Source organism: Anabrus simplex, chromosome 1 (assembly GCF_040414725.1).
Source record: "Anabrus simplex isolate iqAnaSimp1 chromosome 1, ASM4041472v1, whole genome shotgun sequence".
In the NCBI taxonomy this organism is placed as follows: Eukaryota; Metazoa; Arthropoda; class Insecta; order Orthoptera; family Tettigoniidae; genus Anabrus; species Anabrus simplex.
In genome coordinates, this window is record NC_090265.1 from 1,622,280,075 (window position 1) to 1,622,306,059 (window position 25,985).

Genomic DNA, 25,985 nt, shown 5'->3' on the forward strand with positions numbered 1-25,985 from the left:
ACAGCCACATATCTCAAGCGCAGATTAAAATGGCTCAAATTCAAGAAAATCTCGGAGTTTCTTTCAAGTTGGCACAGGAAAAAATAATGAGATAGGACTAATCAAAAGCATACAAGTAAAATTCGATAAACGCTTTATAGGACAATTAGAAAACACCCATGTGCAATTAGCAGCTTTCTGTAAAAACGTTAAAAACAGATTTTCAAACCGAAAACTTTGACACTGTAATACGATCCAAGGTTGAAAATATTTCTGAGGAGGTTACCCAACTTAAGCAAAGGGAGACTTTGTCGTTTCTATCAAGCCCTAACACTTCGACGGACATGCCCAATATAACTACTCTAATTAAAGTTCAAAATGATAAACCGGCCAAAGTTTAGAGGTCGAGATGACTACACCGCTCTAGAATTTTTACACAACGTAGAAGATTATTTTCAAAATAACAGAATAAGTTCGGATAGACAACTCCCTGCTGTCGCGAAATTATTGGAGGGTAGAGCACTTTCTTGGTTCATAGCATTTAAAAGCAGCTTTAATACATACAAAGATTTGCAGCAAGCAGTTCTAAAGCGTTCTTGGGGTACTGAAACCCAACACTTGGTTTAAATGCAACTTTACTCTAGGAAATACAATACTTCTATCAATACGTCCAAGTATTCAGACAAGACTTATAAAACAATAACTCGCGTTGGAACGTAGACACTTTTCGGGTGATATGATACTAACTTAATCATTTCAAAGTGTTGTCAAATACTTATGATATTTAATCACTTTACAGACGTAGTATTTTCAACTGCAAATCGAACAAATGTCATTGATTTAAACTTGTATTCATATTCGAATGAAACCTTAAACGTTCATGAGAAATAAGCGTGTGAATATTAAGACGATTTTCAAGTCAAAATAACTGAATATTTAATCTGTCAAACTAATCTACTTCAGAAAATACCTTAAATACGTGTGTAATAACTATTGGTTGAAGTTTTAATATGGCTAAACCTTCATCACAAGTGAACAGTATTTGATATTGTATGACATTGCCGTCATAGGAACTTGTAAATATACGCGAATTATTTCGTTATGACGAATAAGACTTTGATTTTCGTGTGGAAATATGTTATAACTGTGCTTCAACATGAACAGTGAATCCAATCTAATGAGCAATAACAATTTTCTACCAGTGATTAAACATTAGAGGAAATGCACCTAGTTAAGTACAGTGCCAATTTTACAATTTACAAGCATAGGACACTCACAAGTTAATCTTGTCAGTTGAACTTTCTCGTGTTTAGAAAGTATATAAGTGACACATTGAAACATTGACCGAGTGCCTGTTTCGTCATACCAACCTGCTATCATTTCGACTACGTAGTGACTTCACGGAATTTAAACGTGGTTTTTCGCGGGTATCAAACGTGGTACCATGGGGATGGCATCACAACACCAGCTGCCAAGGACTTCATATGCTGTTCGATGAAGCGCATTTCTCTACATTTCCAGTCCTGATATCCAGATAATTCAGGTGATATGAGTGCCTCTCTAAACAAACTTGAGATTTTAACAGACTAACTTTATTACAAGTTGAACTTTATAATCGGAGATTTCATTCATAATTCAACGAACTATTTCGCTCATAGGAATCCACATTACATTTTATAAATATTGAATGACAATTCTAAAAATAGACTATAGCACAGAACTTTAGAAGAAGGTAAAAGTTACAATATTTTGATGTGTTAAAATATTAAAAGACTTAAGGGAAATTCATTTTTCGAGTGAAAAGAAGTTATTTTGAATTTCATTTTTTGTCATTTCAACAAATACTTGTAGACCTTTATCAGGAAAGAACTTACTGATTTTCAGCGAAAGATAATAGTTTCATGTTAAAAGATAGACAATCATAAAAATTGATTTTATTTCAATTAGCCAGGCAACATTAACTTGTTTAGAAAATATTTTAATTTGATTTAATGCTGAGTCAGAAATAACAGGGACCTTATTCATCAAATTCTTGGGCTGAATAAATTTTTAATATTTATCCATTATTTCGCTCTGCATCTACCTCTCTCTCTCTCTCTCTCTCTCTCTACCTGCTATGTAAGGATTGTACACCCCTTTGGAAGATTCTCATGCCCATATCCTTAATTTTTCTTGGTACAGTATTCATATGTGATATAAATTGCAAGTAGGAATAAGGCAAAGTATGTAATGTAAAGTTTTCAGTAACTAAGATGTGTTTTTGTTGTTGCTGTGTGGATCAGGTACTTGAAGGCTATTTTCTGAAAAAAAAAATATGGAAGTTGTAAAGGATAAATGGGATAATATGTTTAATTTTGGGGTTGTAAATGTCATTAGGTCTTTCTTTGTTATTAAAATTCATAGTTAAAATGATAGTATTCTTCTTGTGGCATGCTACCTAGATTAATTTCAGGGAGGTGAACTAGTGTCAGGTAGTATAAGAAAATAAGTGTGGATTTTTGTCAGCACATTACCATCACCTTGAGAGAAAGGGTTTATTCCTGCTCTACCAATTTAATTATTCATTTCTGTAATTATGTCATAGTGGTGCCTAATCACAATTTCATGTTTTGTATAGTCCCAGTATGTTTATCTCATATTGGGGGGGGGGGGGTATAATTTTGTGTGTGCCTTAGCAAATTCTTATAAATTTCTCAGTGAAGTTCAAATAAAATTTAAATGCAGTGATGTTTAGTTTAACCCACTTGTATGAATGGGTACAAATGTCACCCTAGTGTGTGGCGAGTATTTATGAGCCATTTGTGTGAGCAAAGTTACAAATTTTATTAAATCCACATAACAATACAGGTTGTCATTTCCTGCTCAAAAGATTACAGTTACTATTGAAATATTTTGTAACCCACTTGTATGAACGAGTAGAAATGTCACCCTAGTGTGCGGCGAGAATTTACGAGCCATTTGTGTGAGCTAAGTTACAAATTTTAGTAAATCCACATAAAAATACAGTTTGTCAGTTCCTGCTCAAAAGATTAGTTACTATTGAAATATTTTGTTTACAATTTACTAATTCCTGTAACAAATCAAGTAAGAATACTTCTTGATTAGGAAATAAATAAATCAATCAATCACTCACTCACAGATTTTAATCATGGACTGCAGGCTGGAACCAAGTTCACTCAGCCCAGTGAGACTTACTGAGGAGCTGGTTGATACAAGAAGCAGCAGATCTGGTCAAGAAAGTTGAGCAATTTTTTTTTTCTTCTTTACAATCTACTTTATGTCGCACCGACACAGATAGGTTTTATGGCGAAGATGGGGTAGGAAATGGGCTAGGAGTGGGAAGGAAGCAATTATGGCGTTAATTAAGGTATAGCCTTGTGTAAAAATGGGAAACCACGGAAAACCATCTTCAGGGGTGCCAACGGTGGTGTTTGAACCCAGTATCTTTTGAATGCAAGCTGATAGCTGCGAAACCCAAACTGCACAGCCACCTGCTCGGTAAGCTGAGCAATACAGTCGAAGATGTAGTCGTGGGACTATGATATTTCCAGTTCATCTAATTATGCAGCAGCTTTCTAGGTGGGACAAAGCACTTGTGTATGTGCATATGGAAGAACATAGCAATCGATCGTTACTATACGAAAACTACCTAGAAAACCAGGCAGAGTGAGGTCAGATTCTGTTGAGTTGGAATATGCAAACCAAATGAAACTCTTACATGTTGAGGAAAGATTTACACAAAAATTCATCATATGTTGTCAAAAAATTAGTATCAAAGTCAACACAACATTTATAAAAAGTCTATATCCTCAATTCTTTTATTAATCAAGCCATTTTGGCCTTGTCACAAAACATTATTTCTTTTATAATATTTCTAATAAAACAGATTGCACACAGAATTCTTCAACAGATGTTATTTTAGCAAACAACCTTCTACCACAAGGTAAATTGTTAAACTGAGAGAACAGAAGATTTTTCAAGGTTGAGATGTAATATGATTTCTTTAAACTACTTGTGGTAAAAATGAATTAAAATTGGTATTTAATTTTCGTTATAAATGCCCTCGAGGAAGAAATTAACAGATTTTCTGTAATATCCTCATAAATATAATTTATATCTGTTTGCTGTAAACTGATGTTAATACTTACTGCCATAACATTTTAATACTAAGAACTGCTACCAACTAATTCACAAACTGTCTTTAGTGTCTAGTAACTTTGCTCATTTTTTACTGAGTAATTCCATGGGAAACTAATGCCTGGTCCTCATCTGCACAGTTATAAAGTTTAGTCTGAAGACTTGTGTTAGAATTACTATCAGAAGAAGTATTATTATCACCAGGTTCTGTGCTAGACACTTTGTACTTTTCATGGACAGCCATGTGTCGCTTGAGAGTGAATTTGTCAGCAAAACTAACATCACAAACATCACAACGATGTGGCTTCTCTCCAGAGTGAACCTTGAGATGGTTCTTAAGATGCGTTGCCTGGTTGAAGGCTGCGTCACACACATCACAACGGTACGGTTTCTCGCCTGTATGTATACGTCGATGGTTCCATAAGGTCGAGTGACGAGCAAAAGTCTTGTTGCAGAACTGGCAATGATAAGGACGTTCCCCTGAGTGGATACGTTCGTGGTTCTTCAGATGTGGAGACTGTGAGAAGCGCATACCGCACGTTGAACAGCCGTACGGTTTCTCCCCTGTATGAACTCGACTGTGGTTCTTGAGATATGCTGGCTTTGCAAATGCTAACCCACAAGTCTCACACTTGAAAGGACGCTCCCCACTATGAAGCCGCTTGTGGCTCCACAAACTTGAGTAACGCGAGAACTCTGCATCACATACTTTACACTGAAATAACTTGTCTACGACAGTATCTCTGACAGCAGTGCCTGAACCACAACATTTGTGACACTTGGTGACATTGACATTATCACCTTCAGGGCCACTCTCATTACTCCTAGTTCCTTCTGGATCCCCTTCTTGACAACACTCACACTTAATATACTTTCCCACTTCAACACCACAAGAGTCGCAACATTTAGCTTGAACCTGAGACTGCACTGAATTATTTTTCATTATTTTCCTATGTGCAACACGCTTATGACTTCTTAATTCTCCTGGAAGATTAAAGCTAGATTCACACATGTCACATTTATACTGACGTTCACTGTTGTTACCAGCACTGGTATTCTGGGTCCCTATGTTTAAAGTGTCACTACCAGAATTGTGAATAACTTTATGGTGATTAAGAAGAGAGAGATGCGGGAAAACAAGACCACATACTTCACATTTAAATGTAGAAGAACCAGCTGCAGCCAGAGTCATTTGGTTTACAAGTGCATAACTATAACCAAAGGGCTGGGTGACTTCAAATCGGTAACTATTATCATCAGCAGCTCCTGAGTTATTCATTGATACAGATCCAGCTTGTTCTAATTGGACCTTCTGTAAAATGTTAACATTGTAGCAGAAGGGTATCTCTGAAGGGTGACTGTTTGCCATCTTTTCAGTAGCTTTGTTTCTTTCTTCTTCTCCACCAAACATCTGTGTATTGGCACCAAGATGCTGCAAGCCTGCTGAATTAAATGTAACTGATGAGTCATTTTTCCATATTACAGTCCCATTATTCACTTCAACATAACTGTTATTGTAATCAACTGATGGGTTGTCAGTCTGAGTACAACTATTGCTGTACACAGAGCATTTTGCCTCAGGTATCTTCAAGAGACCATGCAATTGCCCCTGGTTGACCTGACTCTCATGATGTGGAAGCTGGGCCAAATGATCCTCACTGGCAGACTGTTGCCGTTGATCCATACTGGTTGAATTACCAGACACCACGCTGGGTGCGAGCCAAGCCCCAGACTCCATAGGCACTGGTGTGCGAAGTGCTACCTGCTGGTGAAGAAACATGTTGATAACTTTTATTATACTCTCTCTCTGCACATAACTTAACCTTGCATGCATTGCAGAAAGATAGAAATCAGACACAGATATCACCGCACAATAATATATTAGATACTCTTAGGGAGAAAAAATATCAGCATAACATGAAGTTCTGTATGCCATAGAATGCATGTTCTCTATGAAAACCAGTAAAATAGAAGGAAAATATTGAAGGAAATCCAGGGACTATTGCAAACTGAAGAAGGAGAGTTTATACATAGGAGGAATAAAGATCTATACAAGGACAAAGAAAATGAAAGGATGTCGGATACGATCAGAAAGAGGAGAATTACATTTTATGGTCATATGGGTAACAGCAGATTGATAAAACAAGTGTTCAACCATATTTACAAGAGCAAGAATGACAACCAGTGGATCCAGGTAGTAAAAGAAAAGATATGATAGAGATTGGAACAACAGAAGATATAACACAAGACAGAACAACTTTCTGAAGATTAATACAAAATTTCAAGGGTTACCAGGAGGAGGAGAAGAAGAAGAGGAGGAGGAAAGGAAATAACAACTGGGCACAAGAGAGGAGGAAACAGCAAAGTGAAAGGATGAAGAATTGTTCAAAGTCAAGAAAAGAAGGGCACAGGGTTACTTTCTATGTTCCTTTGATGGCCAAAATTGAAAAGAAGAAGACAATGAAACTGAACAACAAAGTAAAGGGAACTCTGAAGTTCACAACTGCAACAATATGCATACAGTCAAAAAATCTTGCAAATTAAGCTACTACCAATACATTTTTATACAGGAACTAGGACTCAAGGTCAATAGTAGCAACTGGTTTATGAAGATGGGAATAAGATCATTCGACAGACATTTAAAACAGAATAGTGGATGGTGACAGAATATTTTTCCCATGTTAGAGAGCTTTGGGGTGTATAAATTTCCTAGAACATACATACATCTTCATTATAGACTGTTATGCCTATGAACATTCAGTCTACAAGCCTCTGTGAATTTACTGTACACCTCCACAATCCTCTATTGGTAACTGGCTTTGTGGCCTTGTTTAGTTCCAAACCTCTTATATTTAAATAATTACAAACGGAGTTTAACAATTGCCTTGGTCTCCCTCTACTTCTCTTACTCTCAACTAAGTGAATGATACATATGGCTTCAAGCTTAGTGTCTAAATATCATTTTTCACACTAAGGAAATCCGTAATGAATGATGTGATTACAAACACCATTTTTAAAAAAAGTATGAAATAGATCGTCATAATTTATTTTCTATTCTGAACACCTCAGCATCTAGACATATTGAAAATAAAATTAATGAGTCCCTAACATAATCTGTATACATACCACGTATGTTGCAACATGCATGAATGGTGGTCAGCAGTACAAATAGCCATTTAAAGGACAATGCAAATTCTTCCATGAAGGCCCTTCAAAGGCTGGAAGATGAAGGCTTCTACTATCTATACATAACCAGGGTTAGCTCTATGACCAGTTGCCTTTGCCGTCAAGAGTTAACCTGGTATTCATTTTTGATGTAGGCCGAGTGAACCTCAGGGCCGTGTGACCTAAAGCAAAGCAAAGCATTCACCCAAGTACAGGCCATGAAGGCAATGTGAGGGGTGGAGGGTAAAGGCTTCCACTATCCATAACCTTGGCACTTGGTAGGGTACAGTGGTTAGCTGTATGCCCAGCTGCCTTTACCCCCAGGAATTAACCTGGTACTCATTTTTGGTGTAGGCTGACTGAACCACAGGGCCATGTGCAACTTCGAAAGTGGAAAAAGTAATTTCTTACATTTTTAAACTTTTTGATGGGGAATCAAACCCACCTTCTTCTATGTGAACCGAGCGCACCTTTACCACCTTGGCCAGGCAGCCCCTCGCCATGTGCACCTCTGGAAGTTGAAATTTCGTTTCTTAAATTTTTCAAATTCCTGACAGAGAATCAAACCTTCAGAGTGAACCGTCTCAGTTAGGCAGCCCCACATTTTAAGGACTATAAATTAAAATCTAAGTAGAGCAGCAATTCAAAAAAGATTTGATCATAGTTACTATTTGTCTTCAACTCTATAATTCTTCTTCTGCACCCTCTATCCAACTCCTTTATATGTCTTTCCTGTGTACAATGAACAGTCTGGAAAATCTGTTGGTAACTGGAGGGTTTCTTTCAAAGCACTTTTAATAATTTTGTCAGAATCTCTTAGAAAACATGTGGGTATAGTATTTTTCTTGGCAGTTTGAAATGGGTAAATTCAAGAGGGACACACTGCTGCATTAAAGGCTGTAAATTTCTGATCAGATTTAAGCAATGGTGAGGATACCAATATTCTATTTTATTGTGGTTATTTATGACAAGATTTGAGTTAAAAGCCAAGATGTTTGACTACTACTTCTTGTTTCAAGCAATGGATTACAGTATTTTCTTTGATCATCAAATCATTCTCCTTAACTTCTTAAGATTTATATATATATATATATATATATATATATATATATACCAATTTCCCGACGTAGTTGTATTGCCATCCTGGTCAATTCAAGTGCTGCATCTTTATTCTTCCCTATAAGGAGTGTGTCGTCAGCAAAGCCTATAACTGTAAGAGGTAGTAAATTTGGTGAGAGTGATTTATCATACTGCAAACATACACTTTCTTCCAAAAGTTGTTGATCAAATTGTGTATATATTGTACAAAGCTGATGACAATGGAAAACCTTGGAAGACTCCTCTTCGTAGAGAGATCCGTTTGGTTTTCAGTTTCAACGTTTCTACTTGAGTAGTGTTCACCATTTGTAAGTTCATTACTAAGTCGGTCAGTTTAGAAGGAATAGGTTCATCGGCTAGAGTTATTCTGGGATGTTTGTGGCCTATATTATCGAATGCCTTCGATATATCTAGGAATACTACCGTGATATAATCTTTTTGTCTTTAGATGAGTGGGGGATTCCTCATAATACAGATGTATTAATTATTCCTGGCTGATTACTAAATCCCCTCTGATGCTGGTTAAAACTTACGACAGATCATAAGTGTCCATCAAGAACTCTTTCATTTAACCCTTCTAATAACCGAGCAAATTGCTGGTATTGGCCTCCATTTGGAAAGGTCGCTAACAAAATCGTTCCGAGCTTTCTTTAAACAAGCTGGTACCTCCCCTGTTGTTAGCATTGTTGTTGCAATCATAGTAATTACTTCCCAAGACAGCATCATCCCTAATGACTCTAACAAGAACAGGGTCAAGTCCTGCTGCATTGTCGAAAACGATTCGGCAAGTTGCTAATGCTAATTTTTTTGCTTAGAGATGGTGGTACTGTACGTTTCGTCCAGTTCTACTCAATCAGTTTCACTCAGTTTAGGTCTATATTCACTCCTTACAAAAAATTTTGCACAGAAAATGTTTTCATGAATGAAATGTTCATGTATCTCTTTACTTTCAATTGGACACGTTTTATATTTGTCATGCAGAATGCAACATATTGCCTTTCTTCTTTGATTATAAAATAGATACCAAATTACCTCGTAATTGTATCAAGCTTTACGTTTTTCATGGGCTCTTTTTGTTGCATGTTCTGGATTAGATGATTTTTCTTCCTGGCTTCATAATATTTAGTAGCAGGATGTTTCAGTCCCAGTAAGATGTTTATAAGCCTGCTCAAAAAACTGGCAAAGTCTTCAACAGCTTTGTCATATTCTGTAACGTGCCCATTACTCAATATGACAAACCTCTGCTTCCACTCTAGGAGTTTTTCCTTAAACTGTGACAGAGGTTGGTCAGGGGCAGCAGTTGGAGGTGATACTTCTTCATTAACGTTTGAGATGTCTTGTCGTGATCCCCTAGGTTGGTGTTTACCAGTCAGATTCACACAGTGAACTTGTGGGTGTGAATGCCTAATACATATTTTTACTCCCCTCTCTTCTTGAAAATATCTGCCACAGCGTGGGCATTTTGTATTCTTTGAACTCATATTCACATATAAATGAATAATTAATCATCAACCTTGTTAGGGATTAGGCAGTATAACCATAACCTTCATTTATATAACACACAAGTTTGTAGTATATTTTAATAACTACTGCAATAATTTATTGACACTTATATGGAATTTCAAGAAATCTGGGGGGGGGGGATGGGGGTTCTTCCTCGATGAACGACGTAAACAAGAAGATTACTGAATGGGTACCAGGTTAGGGGAATCTATGAAACTGTGTATACTATTTGGATGTTGTGATCACTGTTTTATTAAGATGCAAATGTAAAAATAAATCCAAATTTAAAAAGTCAAAAAATACTAATTCATGAACCTAAACAACTACACATAGCCACCTTAACCATGTAAATAAACAATCTATATGCACTAAACTTTTATTAAACAATCACTATAAAATGAATAGACACCATAAAATTCAAAAGTAAAATTAAGGAAGAACAAAATCACTACCTGTTACAAATGTTACATACATACATACATACATACATACATACATACATACATACATCATTATAGACTGTTATGCCTTTCAGCGTTCAATCTGCAACCCTCTGTGAATTTACTAAATGTTGCCACAATCCTCTATTTGCAACTAGTGCTATGGCCTCATTTAGTTCTATACTTCTTATCTTTAAATCATTAGAAAATGAGTCTAACCATCGTCGTCTGCGTCTCCCTCAACTTCTCTTACCCTCCATAACAGAGTCTATTATTCTCCTAGGTAACCTATCCTCCTCCATTTGCCTCACATGACCCCACCACCGAAGCTGGTTTATGCGTACAGCTTCATCCATTGAGTTCATTCCTAACTTAGCCTTTATATCCTCATTCTGAGCACCCTCCTGTCATTGTTCCCACCTGTTTGTACCAGCAATCATTCTTGCTACTTTCATGCCTGCTACTTCTAACTTATGAATAAGATATCCGAGTCCACCCAGCTTTCGCTCCCGTAAAGCAAAGTTGGTCTGAAAACAGACCGACGTCAAGATAATTTCGTCCGGGAGCCGACTTCCTTCTTACAGAATACTGTTGATCGCAACTGCGAGCTCACTGCATTAGCATTACTGCATTAAGACATGTAAAATGTAGAACTATACATGTTTAAACGATAAAATGTGAGAGGTAAAGCAACTTGTATATTCAATGAGCCACAGCCTTCTAAGTGCAATCCGTAATTGTTGGCAGGTCTGTAACCTTAAAGTATCTTAATAGCATAACATTACAATGTCTTGGTACCGTTAACAATAACTGTTATTCATGTTACATAACACTTCTAACAAGATTGGTTGAAGCTCTCGAAAGAAGCTTGAGAAATTTTTAATAAGGGTTAAGAAAACAGGTAAGGAGTAACAGGTAAGAATATCGTCAATAGCACATCAGATGGGTCTAAATATTTCGGTACAACCTTTGTTGCTCCAGGAGAGAGAAAAAAATCTACTGTATTTTTAAATCCATCCACACAGTTCAAACTCAAGAGGCTTTGAAAATGCCTCATTTCTTTCTCACTGTCAAGCAGAGAATTCGCAAAAGACCTCAATATTTCAGTATTATATTAATGTTATTACAAATACAGTACAACCTCGTTAATGTGGACTGACTGAGGTTGGGGTGTAGGTTGACTGGATTAACAAAAGTCTAGATTAACTGAAACAACCTTTTTAAAAAATTATAAAGTGCATTAAAACCCTGTTTACAGCAACAAAACATGTTTATTATGGTACATTTAAAAGATACGGTGAGTGCTCAGCCCAAAAAGCCAGTTGGATCCTCAACAGCTCTGCCATAAGCTGTTACAGATGGCCTAGGTATCACTAAAGAGGCATACAACGGGAACGAGGTAGTTTGCCAAGCCTATTCAAATGCACTTACCAATTGACTCTAAGAGCAACATTTTTGTACCATTCACAGCCGGGACTGGCTGCATAATGAATGGCATAATCAGCATTCCTCAAACCTTAGTCACTTTCATACTGTCAAAACCAAGGATGAAACTTAGACACATCAATGAAAGTAAGAAATTTGTTGTAGCCCACACCAGAAGACATAACATAAAAATACTTATTCACTATGTTATGAAGTCTTCAATATATGAAAAGCTACCCAGGGCCCTGTTTCATAAAACATCTTTCACTAATATTATTAGTAAGAAACTAATAATATTAGTATTATGTTTCATAAAATTATTAGTTAATAATATTAGTTATTAGTTTATGAGTCAAAATTATTAGTAGATGTTCCTAATAATATTAGTAAATGGTTTCATAGACAACATGACTAATAAAAGTTACTCATATTATTAGGATTATTTCCATGAGTGTATTTTGACTCATAATTCATATTATTAGTGAAACCAAAGTGAGTGGTATTTTAATATTTTGGCATAAAATCATGAAGATCACTGAAATGGTCAACTCTGATTCAAATAGTGATAAGGAACGAGTGTAGGTATTCACCGTTCAATAAATGTTACGTCAAAAACAGCCTGCACTGACATGTAACAAAAACACAATATACCGGTACAATGGAAGATTTAGGTTAGATTACATAACTTTTGAGTATTTGCTTGATAGGATTGGTAGGTAATAGAACATTCCACTGCAAGGAATGAAGCATAACCTTAAAATAGCAGCTTCGCATTGCACTCCACCGGTTGGCAGTGATACACAGTATCATTGTGTTTCTCTAGTGCAGTTCTGCTCGGACACTCCAAGTATCTGTTAAAATCTTGACTTATATCACCAGTAAACCAAGATGATGCTGGTGATGATTATTGTTTTAAGAGGAAGTAGGCTACAACTAGGCAACCATCATCTATAATAACACTAATCAGATAGAAAAGTGGAAAGGATCCGACATTTTGAAAAATGAAGGTATCGGCTAAAGAAAGAGAAGGGCCACGAAGGGCATGAAAATGAAAGACTCTCTCGGCCTCGCAACCTAATACTGTCAGGGTTGGAAAAGAACAAGAGTTGAACAAGGGAGGTCAGAAGGGTAGATGAAAATGAGCCTGGCAGAAGTAAGCTGAAGCAATGGCAGGACTCATCTCAGTGTCCCATGTTCACCAACACACGCTCCCAAGTTGAGAGCCCTGGGACCCCTTTTAGTCGCCTCTTACGACAGGCAGGGGATACCGTGGCTGTTATTCTACTGCCCCCACCAACAGGGGTAGTAAACAAAAGATTTTGCTAGTCCATCTCAACAGAGATTTTTAAGAGCACATGAAATAAAAGAGTAAAAGGAACAAGGAGAGTTATAGTGTGCAGAAGGCTGCGAATAGTTGACGCTTTAACTCAATCACTTTTCACAAAGAAATTTTCTTCTCTCACATTATTTTCACTTCTTTTATCCATTTACATATGTATTGAAGTCACAATAACGAAAATATCAAGTGAGCCTTTTGAACATGTGGATTAATAGTCGGTTGTAGTCAAGCATTAGCCTACTGCTAGGAACAAACCCAACGATTCTAACCTCCATTTGTATCAGCTGACTAATGAACTAATATTATTAGTGAAGGTATTTTATTAGTCATATGTAAATCTTTATGAAGCAGAATTTGGTTAATTAATAATTATTTTTATGAGTTCTAATATTATTAGTTAGTTTTATGAAACAGGGCCCAGAAGTCTCCGTAGAGTTTATTCATACCTGCTTTACCATTCTCTCTGGAACAGCTTGAATTTCACACTCAAATAGTTATGTAAACCATTTGTACTAGGATCATCTAGGGTTTGCTCGGCAGGCTTTCTCATTTGCATCTCTTCACATTTTTGGTTTTCCACATTATATAGGGTAGCCACAAAGTAAGGGGCAAATGTCTGAGTATATTTAATTATGTGATTTCGTAGATGCGTGTTTGTATTTCACAGGTCTTTTGTTTTGTTTTGCTTCTGCATCTGTCTTTTGTGATTGTACATTGTTAAAGAAAATGGCAGAAGCAAAAATGTCTTTGGAGAAACAATTCCAATATGTTCGACTGTATTCTGTGTTAAAAATGCCAAATGACTGAACTGTATGGATCTCCAGGACTAAAGTGCATACAATCATTCGGTAAACAAGGTGTTCAATGAAACAGGAAGGTTTGTTTTCTGAAGAAGCCACGGCATCCCAGTCAGTTCATACACAACAGAATTAAGAACATGTGGCTGAGGAATTAACATGTTTTCCTAACAAGTCGAAGTTGCAAAGTTGGCTAACTATCACACTAGATATCAAGTGAACCAGTATTCAAAACATCGTGTTCAACTTTAAACTGTACCCTTACTGAAGGAGGCTATTACACACACTAAACAAAGATCGGTGCCATTAAGTAGGAACCAACATCCAATCCATATATTTGGAAACCTCTCATAAAGCCATTCTTGTACCGCCATACCATAATGTAGCCCGCAAGATCCCCCAACCTAACAACACAAGATTTTTTTCTACGGGTGTATTTAAGGGATAAAGTGTACAAGCATACTATCCGAAACGAAGCTTATCTGTGCCAGGTTATTATTGAAAGTTCAATTTAATTCCCATTATTGAGTTCTGAAGAAAGGCAGGCGAAAATGTCAAATTAAAACTTCAAGCATGCATGGATTCGAAGAGAGTATGTACAGAATATTTCTGATTATGTATAAAATTGAAAAACAGAATGTTTTTCATATTATATTAAAATGTAATTCTTAGTTCCAGTAACATTTGTTTTCTCCTTATCCAACTTTTGCCTCTTACTTTGAGGCCATCCTGATTCTAACACAAATAAAGTTAATAGTTCACTTTTTTCTTGTTGGCTGAAGGTAGTTTGTTTTGTGACTCTGTATGCTACACATACAGTGTATTAGTCACAGACACATCCCTTTGAAGTTTTTCCATTACAGCAAAATTTTTTTGAATAGAAAGACCCTTACATTTGTGTTCAGAAAAGGGCTTACTCAATGATGTAATGGCAACATATTAAAATTCCAAAAAATGCATCACTGTGCAATACATAAAACAAGATATGTTTGCTTCAACAGCTTAATAGAAACTGACTGCAGAGGGTAACCACAAAAATTCCTAACCGACCGAGCGAGTTGGCCGTGCAGTTAGGAGTGCTCAGCTGTGAATTTGCATTTGGAAGATAGTGGGTTTGAACCCCACTGTCTGCAGCCCTGAAAATGGTTTTCTGTGGTTTCCCATTTTCACACCAGGAAAATGCTGGGGCTGTACTTTAATTAAGACCACGGCTGCTTTTTCACACTCCTATCCCTTCCCTATCCCATCGTTGCCATAAGACCTATCTGTGTCGGTGTGACATAAAGCAACTTGTAAACCTGTTAACCATCATTAGCTATGTGTAGAATGCGATGTGAAATTCACATCAACTATCCAACGCCTGAATGAAGAGAAACATTCTATATTATGCTTCTTGTATTTACACTAGATCTCATCCCAAAACCATTTATGCTTATGCAGGAACTTACCTGGTGCATTTCAGCTGCATTCTGATCTTCATTCAGAACGAGGTATGCAATTGGCATTCTTACTGCTTTTGCAACTTGCCCAATCTCCTGAAAATATTAAGATCTGTCACTAAAATTTAAATAACATATGATCTCAGATGTATTGCACAGTTCTTAGAAAAGGAAGATCTCTCATAACCATGTGAGTTTGATTTTCTGACCCTCATATGCATTATTAAATCTTTTCCACATTGTGAAGGCACTATGAGCTCCTATGGATAATGATTTTCTAATAAGAGAATGAAATATGTCAGTAAACGAGTTGATTAGCCAATCTAGTATAATTTTTGCAGATTTTTTTTTGAAAAGGATATGAAAAAGCAATGACTATTTCATACATACATACTTAATAATTGAAATTTAAAAGTTTTCTTTGAAATGTAACTTCTCATTTTGAACATTTAAGAACAGTATGCCATAAAACTAAAGGAACAGTAGAGAAAAATAAAGACTTCTCGTACAGCACCATGCAAATTAATCAGAACATGACGATAACATAACACCTTTTATGTTTTCGATCATTCATCTATTATATAATATTAATCTTTCTCAATACCTAAAATTAAATTATAAGCTGCATTATGGTACATGATTTGGCATAGATTCCACAAGCTTTGAGTCTATGCTTTCAAGTTCATCATCATCCTGTTATGAACTCCATGTGCAGTTTTGCAGAACAGTCAAGTTTTTTGAGTCCCCTTTTCCAAATAGCTCAAGTTTCTTATGGGATTAATATCAGGGAAATTCCCTGGACATTCCAACACATAAATTTTGTTATCACTGAAGAATTTCTTTGCTTTCTTTGAGGCATGGAAAGGAGCCAAGTCTAACTGAAAAATTTTGGCTCTATCAGGAAACCTTTTCTGCAGCTCACTAAAATCGCCCCTTTCTAGTAGTTTGATGTACATAGGTGGTTTGAAAAGTTCTCGGAATGTACTAGAATTAAGTATCTTACCTCGGTGGAACTGCTTTTATTTTTCAACATAGTCTCCCTGTAGACTAATGCATTTGGTCCAGCGATGTTCCAATGCCTTGATCCCATCTCGAAAATGAGCTTCCTCCAGGCCTGCAAAATACCTCTCCAATTCGGCTGTCAGTACTTCCCTTGTAGAAAATCTCCGTCCACCGAGGAAAATTTTCAGCTTGGGGAATAGATGAAAGTCTGATGGTGCCAAATCAGGTGAATAAGGCGGATGTGGCAACAATTCGTACCCCAGTTCATGAAGTTTTGCCATGGCAATAACACTTGTGTACAGCGAAGTGTTGTCCTGATGAAAGATGACCTTTTTCCTTGCCAAACCAGGCCTTGTTTCGGGTATCTTTTCCTGTAGTTGGTCTAGGAGGTTTGCATAGTATTTCCCCGTAATTGTTTGGCCAGTAGGAAGATAATCTATCAGCAGAATGCCTTTTGCATCCCAGAAAACTGAGGCCATGACCTTTCCGGCCGAACGCACTGCCTTTGCTTTCTTTGGTGGTGGTGAATCAGCATGTTTCCACTGCTCTGACTGCTGTTTTGTCTCTGGGGTATAGTAGTGGACCCAAGTTTCATCTGTAGTCACAAACCGGCGCAAAAAATCTGGTTGGTTGCACTGAAAACGGGCCAGACTTTGTTTGGACATTTCCAATCTGGTGCGTTTATTGTCCAATGTCAAGACAATACAATTCTTCGGCAATCTCCCGCACTTTCAGTCGACGATCCTCCATGACCATTTTATGCACTTTTGCGATAAATTCTGGGGTCGTAACACTTTTTTCCACTACGCGGATCATCATCCAAGCTCTCCTGACCTAATTTAAACTCGCTGGTCCACTTGGCAACAGTTGAAAATGAAAGAGCGGAGTCCCCCAGTGTGTTCTGAAAGTCGGCATGAATTTCCTTTGCTTTCATACCTTTCTTTACATAGTATTTAATCACTGCTTGAATCTCGGTTTTTTCCATCGTCACAAATCACTACGCGGGAACAACAACAAAGAGTCGTCAGTACCACACTCCTGCAGCTAGAGCACTGACGCGCCACGTGTTCACTCACAAAGGATGTGTGATTATTGCGCGGGAACCTCGTTGCTCTAGCACTGACATCTAGCGGTGATTCCGAGAACTTTTCAAACCGTCCTCGTACTAAACACTTTTCATCATGCCAACGACTGTAACTAAGGGTTCTGGACCTTCATGCATGTAACTTCTCGAAAATACCATCTTTACGGGGTGTTGTACAGTCTGCTGCAAATGTGGTGGATTTGTTGGCTCATTCTTTGCTCCGCACATGTACAGAAGCCACTGCCCCACTTCAAAGTGATTTTTATCACAGAACTTCCTTCCAGAGTTCTTGTCTAATATTTATGCCTTCCTTGGATAAGTCAATCGCGACACAGTCCGTTTGACCTCCTGAATCTAGGATACCTGCTATATCTTGCTGGAATCCTACAAGTTCAGCTTCGGTGAATAAACCTTGTTTGGATCCAGAGGTACCCTGTCAAAGAACACAGTCACTACCCTCCAAAATTTTAAAATTCTATGTTCGAACGTCGAAAAAATCTCATTACAGATAGTAAGAGTCTCTCTGTAAATTGTATGGTCTCATTTATACCAGAGATCATAATCTCTGGCTATCAATGATTTTCCATCATAAATGGTTAAGTATAATTTCAATTATATAGGCTACTAAGTTTTTTACTGTAAGTTATATATTCTGGAACTTTATTGTCACCCTCACTGGAGGACTACTACTAAATTGTCAAAGATGAATCGGAGTTATGAAATGGAGATCAAGAGACACATTATGAAATATGAGGCCTAATACCTGAATGCTTTTATAATTGGCTGTTTTATTTTTTCAATTGAGCATCAAATAATCTTATCATTCCATGAAACTTCTGGGTTCCTTTAAATATGCCCCCACTTTCCCACCCACCACCTTTTGGCAGTTGGTTTTATCTTCAAATCAGTGTCTTCGGGTTGTGGGAACAGAGTTTTACCCCACACAATACTTTCAGAACAGAAGAAAAAAGGTTCTTGGAGGAGAGGATTATGAAGAAAAGTAGAAAGAGGCCTAGAGATGAGGATTTAATAATAATAATAATAATAATATTAATAATAATAAAAAAAGACTGGACCAGTTGGCCGTGCAGTTAAGGCGAGCAGCTGTGAGCTTGCATCTGGGAGATAGTGGGTTTGAGCCCCACTGTCGGCAGTCCTGAAGATCGTTTCCGTGGTTTTCCATTTTCACACCAGGCAAATGCTGGGGCTGTACCTTAATTAAGGCTAAGGCTGCTTCCTTCCCATTCCTAGATCTTTCCTATCCCATCGTCGCCATAAGACCTCTCTGTGTCGGTGCGACATAAAGCAAGTTGTAAAAATAATAATATTACATCTCAAAAACAATAAAGCACCAGGAGAAGATGGTGTAATTGCCGAGATGCTGAAGATTTGGGGGGGATCAAATGATCAACCAATTACAAGTCATCATTGCGAACATATGGGAAAGTGGAGCCATACCTGTATATTGGAAAACTGCCCTGATCCATCCACTGCAGAAGAAAGGTGACAAGATGGATCCAAACAACTACCGAGGTATTTCTCTTCTGCCAATAGCATACAAAATTCTTTCACGTGCTCTGCTTGCCAGATTGGAACATCAAACAGAAGATCGGCGAATACCAGGCGGGCTTCCGTCCACATCGATCATGCGTGGAACAGATCTGAAACCTGAAGATGATACTCCAACACCGCCAGTCAATCCGTACAGTGGTCACTTTTGTAGATTTAAAAAAAGCATACGACTCATTAGACCGTGGTACCCTGTTCAATGTCCTTCGAGAATATGGTGTTGATAACAAAACAGTCACGTTAATCCAACAAACCTTAAGAGATACAACCTCTAAGGTGAAGTTCATGGGTGAAATCTCTGCACCCTTTGAAATAAAAACAGGTGTTAGACAAGGTGATGGATTGTCCCCACTTCTGTTCAACCTAGTACTGGATAAGGTCATTAAAACATGGGAGAAAGAAGTACCCAGAATAAACATGGGAACGAAAAGTAAACGGATTAACAAATAAATGCCTTGCCTTTGCTGACGATCTAGCAATAATTACCCGGACTCCCGAAGAAGCCAAGCACGCCATCGAGAAGCTTCACGAGATTGCAATCAAAACTGGTCTCCACATCTCTTATGAAAAAACGCAATACATGGACTCCAAGTGCACACACCTAACATCACTAGCGACCAAATATGGCAACATTTTACAAGTACAGTAGAAGTCCGCTATAGCGACGACCTCTTTCTGTCCCTTCAAAATTCCTATATTAAACTGTGTATCGTCCTTCGGTTACAGCGAGAACCCTATCACTGGCGCATCCGTTATTACGAGCGATTAAGCGCGCGCGCGATTTTTTCCGTTACCGATATTTATGCACCCCAGCGATGATATTGCATGCGATCGATTACCTTCGGCATCGTTTCCTCGCTATGTGCACTAGCGATTTCTCTCGTCGACATTCGAAGGCGATGTCGGAGTAGATTATTAATATCCGTCGACAGTTGTTCCGTAAAGAAAATTCGAAATGAAAGAGAACATATTTTCGTAATAATTGCGTAAATAACGTGTCCGATAACGGTTGTTAACTCGTTAAAATTAAGGCTGACTAAACGACTGCTTAATTTTGAGACTAAATACTGCAATTAAGTAAGAATGGGATACACCTTGAGATATGGCAGAGTGCTTAATTGATTTCAGAGGTTAGTTTATATTTTGTCTCGTCTGGTTAAATTACGGAAAGGCTATTACGAAAATTTATAGCGGGAAAGGTATAATTTCTCTACTGGCGCTTGAAGTGTGTTTTCATCATACGTATAGTATGGTTAAGTTAGGATACGTGACGCTGTTTGAATAAGAAAACTGAAATGTTTGCAACAAAATGCTACCTATCGATCATCTTCGGTACGGTATAGTTTTCTCACTTTGTGCATTTGCGAGCTCTCTCTGTGACATTCAAAGGCGATGTTGGAGTTTATTAGTAATACCCATTGACTGCTGTTCTCTAAAGAAAATTCGAAATGAAAGAGGAAAACACGTTTTCGTAATAAATGCGTAAATAACGTGGCCGACAGCAGTTGTTAACTCGTTAAAAATAAAGACTGAAGTAATCGATATATTAATTTTAATGTTATATACGGAAATTAAGTAAGAATGTGATACACCTCAAGATATGGCAAAGGACAGCACTTATTTCAGAGGATATTTCATATCTTCTCGCATCTAGTTACGGCTATTTACATGTAAATTTTTCGCGAGGAGGTTATTTATCTACATGCGTTTCAAATAATATGTTTTCATGATAGGCTACATATACGGTTAGGTTAGGTGACGCTGTTTGAAGAAGAAAGCTGAGGTGTTTGCCACAGAAATCTCTGGAGTGATACCGTATTTCTCCGAATCCAAGACTTTTTTTTTTCTCAGAATCTCATGCGAAAACTCGAGGGTTGTTGCGTTCGCGGCCGAACAGTAAGTTCATGGATACCATTGGCAACTACCGCGGTAACCACGCTGCTTCTTTTCACACGCGCACAGAACTCGTTGACAATAAACGACCGCCTCTTGACTACACATCGCTAGCCGCGACAACCGATTGTACAGAGCCTGTGTGTTCCTCAAATCTGCAGAATGGCATCAAAGCATGCGACCCTTCGAATTCTTAGAAAAGCCATGGCTACTCAGTGGCAGAGTCATAACGCGTCTATTGTACTTGACGCTTAGTAAAATTAAGGTTTACAGACAGCAGGAATATTTTCGTGATGGATAGTCGTATTGCAAAGATACGTGAAAAAGGTATTGCCCTCAAATTTTCAACGGGTTCTACTCGATATTACGATGCCAATTATAAGTTAATGTTTATTAAACACACGGAAATGTAGAATAATTGTGCAGCCGCAAGAAAATACGCCATAGGCCTAACTAAAGCCAATATTTGGCGTTAGCGTAAAGACAAAGAGCTAAAAAAATGCGTACTGTACAAAAAATGCATTCAGTGGTCCGCAACAAGGACCCTTTAAAGAAGTCGAAGATGAAATTGTGAGGTATGTGCACAAAAAACGCAAGGGCGGAATGGCCATACCGTGGCGCAATAAACTCGTTCGTTGACTTTCAACGGTTCGCGACTAGGCCAATACATAGCTAGCCGCTGAATTTGGCCGAACCCGGTAAACGAGACGTGCGTGTAGCGGCAGCCGGTTATATCTGACGCTGCGTAAAAGTAACAGTTTTATAGACAACAAGTATAATTTCCTGATGGATCGTTGTATTGTAGAGACGCATGGAATAGGTACTGCCGGAAAATTTTCAACGAGTTCTCTTCGGTATTACGATACCAATGTTGAGTTAATGGTCCTTAAACACGCGGAAATAAATAATTGTGCAACCGCCAAACATAAAGAAATACGGCGTGACGAAAGTCAATGTTCGGCGTCTAAAAATGCGTAGGCCTACTGTAAGACAAGGCATTCATATGATTTTACAAACTTCCTTTTGAGCCTGATTTACATTTTTAAAAGGAAAAAGTGGGGTTCATCTTGGATTCGGAGATATACGGTACTATATTTTTTTCAGAATGAAATTAAACATAGGTACACTTTCACGTACTATCGGATTACGAAAAATAACAAACAAGTAAGCCGTAGTGTGGATCTCATCTAGGAAAACGCAAGTTTTGAACAAACTGATTGCCGTTTCATACCGATTTTGAAGCGCATGAAGGGTTTTCCGACTTTTATACAAAAATCGGATATAACGACAACCCGTTATAGCGAGTAATTTTTCGCTGTTATGAATTCTCGCTATAACGGACTTCTACTGTATAACAATTCCAGTACTTGGGTGAAATTATTGGTAATTCAGGCAATGAAAAAGCAGCCAACAAAATGCACGCAGAAAAACTACGTAAAGCATACCTAATCACCTGGAACTTCTACAATAAGAAATCAATATCCACAAAAGTCAAATTCCAACACTACCACACTGTTGTCCTCCCTGAGCCACTATACGCAACTGAGAAATCATCACTTGCCATTAACATCAAGGACATTGAGAAAATTGATCGACAGGTACCGAGGAAGATATTCGGGCCCAAGTTTCAAGAGGGTATATGGATGCAAAAAAGCTGGAAAGAACTCTATGCATTAACTGAGTGATTCACTTCAATCGCACGCAAACGGTGTATAAAATTTTATGGACATTTAGCACGAATAGATGACTCATGACTAAGAAAATATTTCTTATTATCAATGGAAACCGACAAACCAAAGTTCGCTGGCTAGTGGATGCAGAAAAGGACCTCGCAGAAGTCGATGTTGATCCAATGGCAACCACAAGGAAAACATACAGACGAAAGATCAACATCCATAAATTTGCACCCAAGAATCTATCTGAGAAAAGCTTGAAACTCAAAAACTCATGGACACAAGAAAGATGGCAGGCCCATAGTGAAAGGATGAGGAAGTTTTGGGAAGATAAGAAGAAGAAGATGAAGAATACCAGTGCTATTTAATGGTTCCACGTGCTCCTTAAGGAGCTAAACGAATGTATATATATATATATATATAATACTGTTATTGGCTTAGCGTCCCACCAACTACTTTTACTGTTTTTGGAGATGCTGAGTTGCTGGTATTTATTTCTGCAGTTCTTTTACGTTCCAGTAAATCTACCAACACAAGGCTGACATATTTGAGCACCGTCTGAGCCACTCAGATGAGGATTTAAATAACACAATGGGATAATTTAAAGAAAATATATATTAATTTTCATATGACCTTCATAACTGCCACTTCTCCACCAACCTTGCGGGTATATACTGCAGAATAGAAATCAAAATACTTAACAAAAGAATTTAACATGGAAAATCAGTTTTTCTCAAATATTCTCTCCCTGTTCATTTCAAAGTAAAATTTTACAAGTCCATTAACTTATTTTAATCACAACAAAACAATAAAAGAAATATTTTTATTTACTATTAGAAAAAATATAAATGTTAAACTTTTATGCTGAGCTTAAACACACTTTTAAAGGTGAATGAACAGTGTTTGAGAAAAACTGATTTCCCATGTTCAATTCCTACATCCAGTATTCATATTTCCTCGCTGTATATAAATAAAGTGTGTTCTCTCAAATATTTCAATTTCTAACCTACCCCTTTCAGACCTGAAAGAAAACTGGAGGTGTGAATTTTTGTTTGTATGTCAAAAACTGACTAAAATGCTCCTCAATACACATACTGATAGTTTATTTTACAAAATAAAAACTAACATCCGAAAAAAAGGACCCACACAATTGTGCGTATCAAAATTCAAAACCTCGTTGTATCATATACGATGATGTATCTTCAAAATTTACGTTCACCAACCAATGTACACACTTCATTGAATATATTCCGGTATTCACTAAAACTTCTAGATGAATATAAACACAATATAAATACTTACTTTTGGCACTACTGCTTCCTGCCATCTCGCCGATCAACTGTGCTTTTTAAACTCTTCTTCCTTCGCCCTGGCGGTCAAGCGCATACTAAAAACAATTTAAATACACGCCACATGTCCCGCACAATCACCGCAGTCCGGTCTAGCGCCGAAAAAACATCAAATACGGTCAGGGATAAATAAAATACGAACCCGCACAATTGTGCGTACACGGTCTGAAAGGGCTAAAATAACCATTAAATACAGACAAAATACAGACTATACCTCAAGCTTGGTAAGAAAAACATAGAGAGGAAGCACAATTTCCTACTTAAACAACAAGCCTATAGATCAGCAAGAGCCCTAGAGGGCAAGGGTGTGAGGGTGGCAGGGGAAAGGGTAATAAAAGAAGGAAAGATGCATAGCGCAGACCAGGGTGAGTTATCTGATGTTCAGGCCCGAGTCAGCTCTGGACTTGAAAATAGTGTTCAGTTGCAATGTCTCTCAGTGCAGTAAGAGAGAGAGAGAGAGGGATTTAATCTACAGATGACTGTAACAAGGAAAATATTAGTACATCTATATATATAAAGTAAGAGTTTTGTCTGTACATTGCTCAGAATTTGAAAAGAATGGTATTTCAGTATTGGTCATGTCCACAGTAACAAGGAAATGCACTTTTTACTTTGCCGTAATTTCTGTCTGTATGTATGTACACGCATCATGAGAAAACGGCTGAAAAGAATTTAATGAAAATCAGTATGTAAAGTCGGGGGATGAGCCACTACAATCTAGCCTATAAATAATTTTATTCATGCTGAATGAAATGGTAGTTTAGGGGAAGGCCTAAAATTTAATTCTCAAATGTTTATATTATTAGTGGTCTTATTGATAAATACTACATAACTAAAGTTATATAGATGTCTTATACATTTTTACCATACCAGCTATGACAACACAGATATTCATGAATTTGTATTTTTGTTGCTAAGTCCATATCAATGCCGTTATGAGAATTGAATGTAAATCGGTATATAGAATCAGGGAATAAGAAAATACAGTCTAAGTTATAAACAATTTTATTCACCCTGGATGAAACTGTAGTTCAGGGGAAGGCACATACAATTTTAATTTTTAAATACCTAGGTTATTGGTCCTATCGAAAAGCACTACATAACAAAAGTTATAGAGAATACAATTTCCCATCATTTATGTCTTATTCCGTTTTACCGTACCGACTATGATAAGAGCGGTATTTCAGAGTTGGAAGAAAACTAAATGTGAAGGACTACAATATCGAAAATGCATAACAATGATCAACAATAACATTACACTGACTATTGTTTGTTGTGATGTTCTTTGTCTGTTATGCTGCCAGTCAACTCCAATAGATGGGATTACTGCTGCGGACCGAGTATAACAACTTGACTGAATACTGGCAGGAAATAGCTGGGGAGTTAGAAAACTTTCTTCTTTAGCATGCCATTCCTCTGGTTCATACATTTTCTGATACTGCTGGTACGTAACACACTGGTTCATCATAGTATTCCAGCTATTTGATCGCTACTTCGTTCTTTTTTGCTAGTTGCTTTACGTTGCACGCAGATAGGTCTTATGGCATCGATGACCCCTACTGTGACGTGCTGTTTTGAATGAGCAGTGTGAACATTTAAGGCAGAGGCTCACTTAGTAGTATAACTGGTCTGGAATTACAATGTAGGCCTTTTCCAAATTACAGCATAACAATTCACTAAATAACTCAAAATTCAACTCTAAAAAGAGCCATTTCTTAAGAAAAGCTTCTCCCACTTCACTTTTATTAAATTCTACATTCATTTTATTCCAAATTAGCAGCAAAGAGGGAGTTTCTCCTCTGGCTTGGAGGAAAAATTTGCCTTCAAGTCAGATAGATTTTTCTGCCGCCAGTGTAGTGAGCTGAGATTTTCCAACTCATCGGGTACTCCTAAGAAACAGATTAGTAAAAGGGCATAGTTTATGACCTGGTACTCTCCACTATTCCCCCCCTCCCGCCGAACAATGACGAAGAGTGTTCATGGATCACGGCTGTCTGCGGCTTGGTCATTCCAGCTCTGGAGCTTTGGAATGTTAGTTCGGCAGCGTAGTACTGTTTGTTAAAAGTGAGAAAATGTGTGGTTTTTCATTTGAG

The 25,985-nt window shown here is 37.5% G+C and overlaps 1 protein-coding gene across 13 annotated transcripts in view; it reads right to left on the minus strand.

Annotated features, from left to right (window-relative positions):
• Window positions 1-3,768: 3,768 nt before the first annotated feature.
• Window positions 3,769-25,985, minus strand: part of LOC136858607 (transcription factor Clamp) — a 129,241-nt gene continuing 107,024 nt past the window's right edge. For 6 of the 13 annotated variants that reach the window (XM_067138288.2, XM_068225636.1, XM_067138294.2 and 3 more), the window contains 2 exons: window positions 15,332-15,418; window positions 3,769-5,881 (listed from right to left, as the gene is read on the minus strand). In XM_067138288.2, the coding sequence (XP_066994389.2) occupies window positions 4,208-5,881; window positions 15,332-15,418 (1,761 nt within the window). In that variant the 3' untranslated portion in view covers window positions 3,769-4,207. Of the gene's footprint in view, window positions 5,882-15,331; window positions 15,419-18,866; window positions 19,077-23,845; window positions 23,881-25,985 lie in introns of those variants that run through there. The other 7 variants (XM_067138295.2, XM_067138291.2, XM_068225638.1 and 4 more) reach the window with 6 other exon arrangements.